The 9,512-nt window shown below is 51.6% G+C and overlaps 1 protein-coding gene across 1 annotated transcript in view; it reads left to right on the forward strand.

The window, feature by feature from the left end:
* MDGA1 (MAM domain containing glycosylphosphatidylinositol anchor 1) overlaps positions 1–9,512 on the forward strand; it is a 111,666-nt gene that overhangs the window by 58,026 nt on the left and 44,128 nt on the right. Inside the window, exons 12-13 of the mRNA XM_009637226.2 lie at positions 465–734; positions 4,065–4,216. Of these exons, the coding sequence (XP_009635521.1) occupies positions 465–734; positions 4,065–4,216 (422 nt within the window). The remainder of the gene's footprint in view (positions 1–464; positions 735–4,064; positions 4,217–9,512) is intronic.

Below are 9,512 nucleotides of genomic sequence, written 5' to 3' on the forward strand. Positions count from 1 at the left end.
CCCCCCTCCTGTCAGGCAGTTGTAGAGGGCGATGAGGGCTCCCCTCAGCCTCCTCTGCTCCAGGCTGAACACCCCCAGCTCCCCCAGCCGCTCCTCGTAAGCCTTGTGCTCCAGACCCCTCCCCAGCTTTGTGGCTCTCCTCTGGACATGCTCCAGCAACGCAACGTCTTTCTTGGAGTGAGGGGCCCAAAACTGACCCCAGCATTCAAGGTGGGGCCTCACCAGCACCGAGTACAGGGGCACAGTCACTGCCCTGCTCCTGCTGGCCACACCACTCCTGATACAAGCCAGGATGCCGTTGGCCTTCTTGGCCACCTGGGCACACTGCTGGCTCATATTCAGCCGGCTGTCAACCAGTACCCCATAGGTGCCCGTCTCCTCAGAGGCACCGACGGCGTGACCGTGCTGAGCGAGACGGCTGTTCCCTGACGGCGTCCCCATCTCTTGCTCTCTTTGGTCTCTAGTCCCCCCCGTGGTGGAGCCGGCCTTCCAGGACGTGCGCCAGGGCGTAGGGCGCGGAGTCACCCTGCGCTGCACCATGCTGAAGGGCAGCCCCATGAAGGTGGCCACCTCCGTCTGGCGCTTCAACGGGACCCTTCTGGCGCAGCCCCTGGCAGAGCAGCAGGACTACTCAGAGCTGAAGGTGGACAGTGTGAGCCGGGAGACCAGCGGTAGCTACGAGTGCAGCATTTCCAACGACGTGGGGGTCTCCACCTGCCTCTTCCAGGTGTCTGGTAAGTCACCGAGCGCGCACCAGAGCGAGCTGTTGGGTGGGGGTCACAGAGGTGGGGAGCTTGCTCCCAATAAACTGGTGCCAGTACAAGCCATCTCTGTGCATGGCACTGTGTTCAAAAGGGGATGACTGTCCCTAAGCCAGCAGGGAGATCTGCCTCCATCATTCAGGCATCCTTGGGATGGACCTGGGGCAGATAGTGGCAGCCACTGGGACATTTTAGTGGTGTTTGACCTCTTGCCTGAAAGATACGGACTTAAACTTGAGTCTTCCATCAGCTTTCAAGCTTGGACAACCTGTGTCCTAGATATATATTGACCAAGGAGGAGCGAAAGGTTCTACGTCACCCTCAGCAGCCTCCAAACCCATCTAATTTCCCCTTTTAAAACAAACAAACAAACAAAAACTGTATTATGTATTCCTGTACCTTCCCCATGTCCCCTGGATATCTCTGTGTCGCGATGCCTGCTAGGACAAACATAATCTGGGAATGGATCCTAGTACTCAGTGGATTTGCTGCTCACAGTTCTCTGTGAATCCAGCAGGCACCCTAACAGGACTCCTTCTCCAGAACCTGCAGCGGCAAAGAGGGATGGCAGAGTTATAGCAGCTAAAACCACACATCTGACCTCACCTCTCCAGCTGATCATTAAATCTGCTTTTCCCATGACCCCAGAATTGACTTGGGCACCAGTTTCTAGACAAGCTCTCCAATGAAGTTGCCTTAATAAAGCAGTAAATTCAGCCAAAATACTGCGGTTTCAGTCCAGGGTCAATTTATAATATTTTTCAAGTCAGGGCTGAACAAATGAGAATAAATAACATCCAGGGAGACCTGATTTTGAAGTAGATCTTTCCCAGGGTTTGGAAAAGCTCAGGTATGCTGTAACTCTGAGATGCTCTCAGAAACGGGGAAGCCCAAACCACTTCTACTGTTTGGGCCCCTTTTCAGGACATTTCCCTCACCCCTTGAGATCTGGAATTTGTCCAGCAGTGGATTTTGCTTGAGAGCTTTGGCCTTCTCTACCCTTTCTTCATATGCTTGCAACTGTCACGTCATTAACTAAACGACAGCAAACCGCGTCCCATTATGAGCCACCACAGCAAATTTTGTCCCCAGTGAGTTTGGGAATGCTCCCAGGGTCTGAATTTCTTTCCAGAAGTAGTAGCAAATCCATATTGCCACCCAGCGTGCCATACTGTGCCCCATGAGATAAAATCCCCTTGGCAGAAAGCAGCGTTCATCCCTAGAGAGGGCTCATCAGGAGAGCAACAAGCATTTATTTTCCTGCATCCGTTCTCTCTTTCCAAGGCATTGCTATCTGATGGTGGCTTTTCAGCTCCAGATGTCTCTGCCTGTGTCCCGGACAGCAACAAATCAATTAGACCTTCGGAGCCTGTAGAGCAACCTAAAAAATAACCCGGTGGCTAAAGTGCTGTGCTGTGCTCGGGACGGCCGGAGTTTTAATTCCCATCTGCCACAGCCTTCCTGAGTGAGGGGGGGAATGGCATCGTCTCTTTTGGTTTCTGTTTCTCCCCTGTGAAGGAAGAACCATAAAAACCTTCCTGTCTGACAGGGGGGCAGTGACTGTGAGGTGTTCAGATGTACTGGGAACAGAGTACGTAAACTTGCCCAGGATGGGATTAGTTTCTTCTACAGATAGGAAATTGGCTTGCTGAGATGTTTTGGAAGGCTAGCAAGACATCTAACCCACTCCCCTTGAGCACTTGCTGGTCACCACCTCCTCTCCTACCAACTACAAGCCCAGAAAAGCCCTGAAAGATGGCATGAATACCTTTCAGCTCTTCCCATCAGCTGTAAGCAAAAGACAAAACTTTCCAGCAATGGTAAAGGTTTCCAGAAAGGAAATTCCAAAAGCATCTTGATGTGCTGCATTTCTCTTAGAAGGCTTTTTGTTTTTTTTTTTAGCTTCCATTTCCATCTTGGAGTCAATTAATAAGGAATTAATATCATGCAAGATGATGATGATGATGAGTTCTGATTTTATTTCGGAATCCATTATGAAGCTTGACTTCCACAGTCAATACAAGTTGAATAAGCAGTAATTAGTCTCTGAGGTGGTTCCGAACTTCTTGCCTGTTCAAAAATTCAAGTCAATAAAAATAATAAGAAAAAAAGGACTTGGAAATAAACATCAATATTATCCATCTGAGTTTATAAAAAGTAAACACTGAATCCTTTCGAGCCTAATTATAACCACGCAGAATGGCAGGGCCTGTGGTTCAAATGGAAAGGTGCAGCAGGCTGCCTGGGGAGATGGTCTTCATGGCTGTTCTGCTCTCCAGCATCCCTCACTGCCCAGGTGTCTTGCTGGTCTGTGCAGGTCCAGATTTGACCCGAACTCAGAGTTTTGGCTCAGGCTCAGCTCCTGCCTGGCGCAGGACAGGATCTGCCAAAAATCGAAGTGCACAGGGTGAAAGGAAGGTGATTTCTAATAGGGCAAAACCAGTTGTGGGTAAGAACCTTGAGTTGCTTCTGGGCCCTGTGCATTAGTCTGCGAACCACGGGGCTGCACGGCGGTAGCCTTCAAATCATGTTTGTTAGTGGGTTGGGACAGCAGTGGCTGGGGAAACGCTGGGAAATCCATTTTTCTCTGAACCATCCAAGCTTCCCTCTGGTACCCTGTTTCTCCTGTGAGTCCCTTCCTCCTGCTGCCCTCTGTTTTTAACGGGAGACGTGGGTTTAGAAAAGACATCTCCACCCCTGCAACAGCTCCCAGTGTTTTTACCCAGGCGGAGGTCAGCATCCCCTTTGCTGCCGTGCTACAAAGAGGCCGGAGCACTGCGCTGCCAAGGCAGGGGGGATGCAGAAGGAGCAAGGTCTCCTTTTTAATGCCGTGGTCCCCCTGTGATGTGTAACAATTTTCCTATGACCTCCTGGCCAAATGATCTTTCCTCGGGGTTTGTTAGCAGGAGACTCTGTAAAGCAGCAGATGAAACAGGAGAAATGCCAGTTTAAAGCTGTTGCCTCAATCGAAACTACAAAGCAAGAGAGAAAAGATTAGAGCTGGTTCCAGCTGGAGAACTGAAATCGTTCCCACCTTCTCTGGTGTCAGTCGTGCCCCACTGGTGTTGCAGGGCTGCAAACCCTCCCGGTAGTTTAGGCAGTGCAGTCAGTAGTGATTCACAGATAGCGAAGGCACGGCAGTGCGACACCAGCTACGATCATGTAGGCGTCCGTCATGTCAAAGGCAAGCGGATGAGCTTGGGGAGCAGAGCTGTTCCACTCTCACCACATCTCTGTGTAATTTATGTTCCCCTTGATCCCACTCTTTACTTTCCTCCCTTTTTTTTTCCCCTCCCTCTCCAGCAAAAGCTTACAGCCCGGAGTTTTACTATGACACTCCCAACCCCACCTTGAGCCAGAAGCAATCCAAGAATTACTCTTACGTCTTGCAGTGGACACAGAAAGAGCCCGATGCTGTGGATCCCATCCTCAAGTACCGCCTGGAAGTCCGGCAGGTAAGGTCTGCTCTTCTGGAGCCTCAGCGGGTGCCCTTGGGAAAAGGACCTCTCAGGAGGCCCTTACATCAACACCTCCTTGCCAATTAAGATCTGAAGGTGATGAAATTGCCAGACCCTGGTGGCCTTGCACCTTCCCCACCGCATGGAAGAGACAGGCCAAGCGCACAGCTCGCCGTTCGTTTTTACGTCTGGTGTTGGGTACGATCGAGGGCCTTCAAAGCCCTCCTGCCTCCCATCAGACTGTTCATGCTCAGCGCTTTGAGTAGGGTTTTAATGTGAACAAAACCCCACAGTCGTTAGTGGGTATTGTAGATTTTACAGGCCAAAGGCTCAAGCGAGTGGAATTCCACCCTCCCCGCTCACATGAAATAAAGGGAGGAAGCTGAAGAGCTCTCCAGGCAGGAACTGCGGGAAAAAGTCATCAGCTGTTTGTGTTGCAGAAGGGCTTTCGTACTGTCACAGTAACGAAGCGATTTGGACTGTATAAGCTCTGCAGGGGAAGAGAAGTGGGTTTCAAGGTTTCTGAGTCGGAAGAGAAATCGTACCGGGCCGGGGGGGAGGAAGAACTGAGGGAAATCTGAAAAGATCACTGCTTGGAGAAGGTTAGGGAGAAGAGTCTAATGTTTTTAAAGAGCACATTGACCTAGTAGGATTGCCAGGTACTTTCATCCACGCTCAGCAAAGTGCCCGGCGTTCAACATCTTTTAAAAACGGGGACGCTTAAAATCGGTGGTTGTTGCCGTTTGGTGGTAGCTTGGAAGCAAACGCATTTTGCAAGGAAAATTTTGTTTACTGTAGATAGAAAACAAAATAATTAAAAAGATCCAAGTGTCTCTTTCCTCTAGTCCTGCACAGTAGGCTCCGGTTTTATGTCTCCGTTTGCTTGTGAGCTCTCCGGGGTGGGACAGCCTTTGTTTGTTCCTCAAACTGCATGGAGCACGTTGTCAGGGCTTAATAATAATACAGGACACAGGGGAGCCTCTAATAATGAAGGCAGTTTGTCAAAGTACCCCTTCCTTCTTAGCCCAGGTTCGCTATTATCAGCACTGCAACTCAACCAACTCATTTGTGATTTTCCTCCTTCCCCAGTGATGTTGAGGGTTTTTTTTTTTCCCTTTTGCACAGTGCCTGAAAGTAATCTTGGATCTGTTCCACACTGGGCTCCTACTGAAAGGGATCAAGAAAAGGGAAAATCACAGTTCTGCTTTAAGTTGTGACACGAAGGAAGCTGAGTGCCCGGGCAAATTTAACGCCCCCTGGTTTTGTTCATACCTCACCAGTTATTGCTGTTCATGTTGCTTCTGAAGCGTCACTGCATAGTTGAGACTGTTGAGTGGTGTGGTTTAGAGGAGCGTTATACCATGGCCCTGCTGTAGAATCATAGAATCATAGAATCATAGAATGTTTAGGGTTGGAAGGGACCACTAGTGGTCATCTAGTCCAACCCCCCTGCAGTGAGCAGGGACACTGCTAACTAGATCAGGTTGCTCAGAGCCCCATCCAACCTGCAGGCTAGCCCAGGCTCATCTATGGGTTGGCTCTTAGAAGTGGCTGCAGGTCCCATCGTAGTGGCCTGGGTCGGAATAAGGAAGGGCCAAGTGAGGAGGAGGCAGGGGGGATTTGTTCCCACTTCTGTCCAGCCCAAGCAGGAAACACTCTGGAAAAGGCTTTCATGGTGTTGCCTCCTCCCGGCCCTCCTCCAACAAAGACACTTGCATTTCATGGTGAGGTCTCCATCCCCACACACCGTACTGCAATCCCACTGTGCATTTTTCATTTCCCTGTCCCAGAGGATCACATCCCTTCTTGTCTCCAACTTCCCACCTCCCAGAGCTGCCTCTGCTCCTGTCTTACCTTCCTGGCGTTTGCCCTGCGATGTCTCACTTGGGCTCCAGGCAGCCTTGTGACAGCTCCAGACCTTCCACTCCTTCCCTTGCGCCATCACCCTCTTCCATGTCCCGCAGGCTTTGCTGCTCTGTCACATCTTCTTCTCCATGCTGGGGCACCTGGGCTAAGCTTCATGTCCTACTCTTCCACCATCAGACCGCAGAACACGGTGACGTTACTGAACGTAACTGTGAAGAGCTCAAAAGCTTAAAAGTGTTGCTGGCTGGAGAGCTCTTCAGAAAGGGGATTTGTCTGCCTGAATGAGGAGCCGCTGCTTGCCCCCCTCACTGGATGCACTGGCTTCCAGGCACTAGCTGTGGCGGCACAAAAATCCTCCTAGAGAGCTAGGATTGAGGTGGAATATTCTCCTCAGATAAAACGGGCCGTACACATGGCTAGTCATGGCTGATTTAGTGCCAGCGTCAAGCTGATGAACGTTCAGCCAGCCTACCTTCTCCTCCAGCCCTGGGGGCTCCCCAGCATCGGTGGTCAATGGCAGGCGCTCTTCAGCATCTCAAGGATGAACAGGACAGCAGCAGCCTGTGGTCTCAGGGGCTGAGTGAGGGGCTGCCCGGGAGATGTTAACTCTTGCTGAGCTGCAATCCAAAGGGCAGCCAGTTGGGGATGTCCCTTGGTCACCAAATGCTTTGCTGGGTTTCGTTTTGCTCCCCCCCCCGCCCAGTTTGTACGAAGAGCTCTTGGCATATGTAATACGAGGATCCCTAAGTAGCAGGATGCTTTGCGAGGCACCTGGGAACCCTTGAATTAAATTTGCTTGCTGCAGCTGCTGAAAATGGGGCTGGGTAAGAGTAAAAGCGCGGCTTATTCATTGGCTGGTGCTGCGGCTCCTCCAACTCTTCCTGTTCAACAGCTTCTGAGGGCTGGCTGGTCATTCCGGGGGGGGATTGCAAGCAGCCTGGGGGAATTTGGTTTCCTAAGCGATGCATGGGGGCTCCCAGCAAGACGGGCAGGTGCATTTCCATGGGAGCTGGTTGTTCCCGGCACTGCGGAGCAGGCGGAGGGGCGGTAGCGGACATACCAGTTCCAGGAGAATAAGAATTAACTTTCGATTAAAAGCAAATAAACAGCCTGACAGCTTGGAGCCACTGACCCAGGCGAAGCACGTACGCTAGCAACGTGGGGCAAGCTTCTTGTGAAGCCTCTGTTGTATGTCTCAGCAAACAGGCTGTTATTTCCCGGAGCGCATCTGTCGGGTGGGCTTAGGCAATTCGGAGGGGAAAGCATCCCCACCGAGGAGCGGCAGGGGCCTCACAGACGTCTGTCCGGACGGCTTGGGAGGTCTGTCCTTTCTTGCTCCAAGGTGACTGATCCAAACGCCGACCACTTTACTTCATCTTAGCCAGCGAACTTAATGGGTTCACAGCCTTGGGTGGTTTGGTTGTGGGTAGATGCCATGAGGCTTTTGGGCTACTTATTTGGTCAGCTTGGTTTTTTCCCCATGTATTCTTGTAGCATAGAAAGGCGCTGAGGCACTGCACTCCAGCTGAAAATGTTTTTCATTGCTTGGGGATTCAAAGCAGCCTCCCCAAACCAGATCTTTGCTTAAAAAATAAAAAGCCTTTTAAGTTGCTTGTTTCTCTCTGTGTATTTTATCCCCTACCAGAGCTCTGCTCTAACATTAAAGAGAAAGGAAAAGCCATCTAATATTGCAAGCAGGTTGCATCCTGGAGGAAAGATCTGAGTTGGGCTGGTGGTTACGGTTACGGGGGATAGCGGCAGAATTACTGTGCGCTTAATGAGCTGGAACCCATCTGTGACCCGAGGCTGCAAGAGAAAGAGGAAGGGGAAGGTATTGGTGCAGTAGAGAAGTTTAATCTTCATTGTGCCCCTCAAGGAGACCCGAGGCTGCCGTCTCCTCCGTGCCTTCTGATATGCAGGCTCAGGCCAGAACAGGGCCAGCTTAACACATTCCTGCCTTCCCCCTCCTCGGAGCAGGCTCGGCTCTACCTGCCAGACAGACCCCTGAAATTTGCACTGGGCCAAGCCCCGGACTCGTTTGCTAAATTAGCTCACTGGGTTGTCACTTCAGATTAATTCCTGTCAGGGAGACTGTCTTTAATGAGACTGGCCCTGTGCGATGCCTGAGTAATTGTGCGGTCTCTCTTTGTTTGTACTTTCATCCCCTCCATGTTGGATAAACATCCCCTGCTGTCTCCAAAACTCATCTGGGCTCCGGAGCCGGCTGCCACTTGCCTCATCAGCCAGCCAGCGCAGCATTAATGAGTGCCGCGGCAGTGGGGAGCCGGGCTCACCGTGTGGGGAGGTGACAGATAACAGAGCTGTTTGGACAGACATAGGACAGGGGCGTTAGCAGGAATTTAATGATCGTGATTAGAGCGGAAGGTTAACTCCGCTGATGGCCATCGCGATGCAGCGGGAGAGGGTTTATGCCAAGGCCCACGGGCGGTGGACCCGTATCGCTTCATTTCTGCCTCTGAGTTGCTCTTTTGCTCTCCTCGGAGCCCACTTCAGCAGCGTCTGTCCACTGCTGTCTGTCTTTGGCTTTGTGGAGCCGGACGCCCCTCCAAGGGCGCGCAGGCTGGGGCAGGGACATCGCTCCTCCTCTTCACGCACCAGGCAGGGGTGGTGTGATCGGAAGGGAGGATGAGCAAGCAGTGGGCCAGCCCCTGGTCTCTTACAGGAATGTTTAGTTGACAACGCTGTTAACTCGCACCCCTATACTTCCCCCATCCATGCACCCCCATGGTTTGATGAACCCATGTGCATGGCCCTTGGCACGTGAGGAACCAGCCTAGTGAAGTTGGGTGTATCTTCCAGTGCTTGTAAGCAATGCTGTAATAAAACAAGCAGCTCGTTTGGGCAGCCAGGGTAGAACAAACTTCCAGAGCAAGCTGATCCACCCAGCCCTGTATTCATCCGGAGTCAGAGCATCCACACCAAAAGCTTGTCTCCTCCCGTCTTTATCAGGAGCCGGTGTCTGGAGAAGAGTATAAAAGCAAGGCAGACACGTGCGGTACCGCTTTCTCTGCTTCTAGGTGTTATAAGCCCACGTGTTTATTGGGTCCCAGGTTCGGAAAGGCTATGAACGCAGAAAAAGGGTGTGCTTGAGGGGGCGGTGGCCCTTAGAATCATAGAATCGCTTTGGTTGGAAAAACGGTGGCCCTTAGAATCATAGAATCGCTTGGTTGGAAAAGCCCTTTAAGATCCTCAAGTCCAACCGTTAACCCAACCCTGCCATCCCACCACTAAACCCTGTCCCTAAGCACCTCATCTGCCCTTCTTTTAAATACAGCAGCCCAGCCCTGCGCTCTGGGAGGTGAATGAAATCCTTTTTCTTCAGCAGACACAACCACGGCTTCAGGCGAAGCTTCTTGGGAAGCTGAGCAGCCAGCGCCTCCGGGGGCGGCCTGAGGGGTGCACCGCA

Source organism: Egretta garzetta, unplaced genomic scaffold, assembly GCF_000687185.1.
Source record: "Egretta garzetta isolate BGI_Z169 unplaced genomic scaffold, ASM68718v1 scaffold574, whole genome shotgun sequence".
Taxonomy (NCBI): Eukaryota; Metazoa; Chordata; class Aves; order Pelecaniformes; family Ardeidae; genus Egretta; species Egretta garzetta.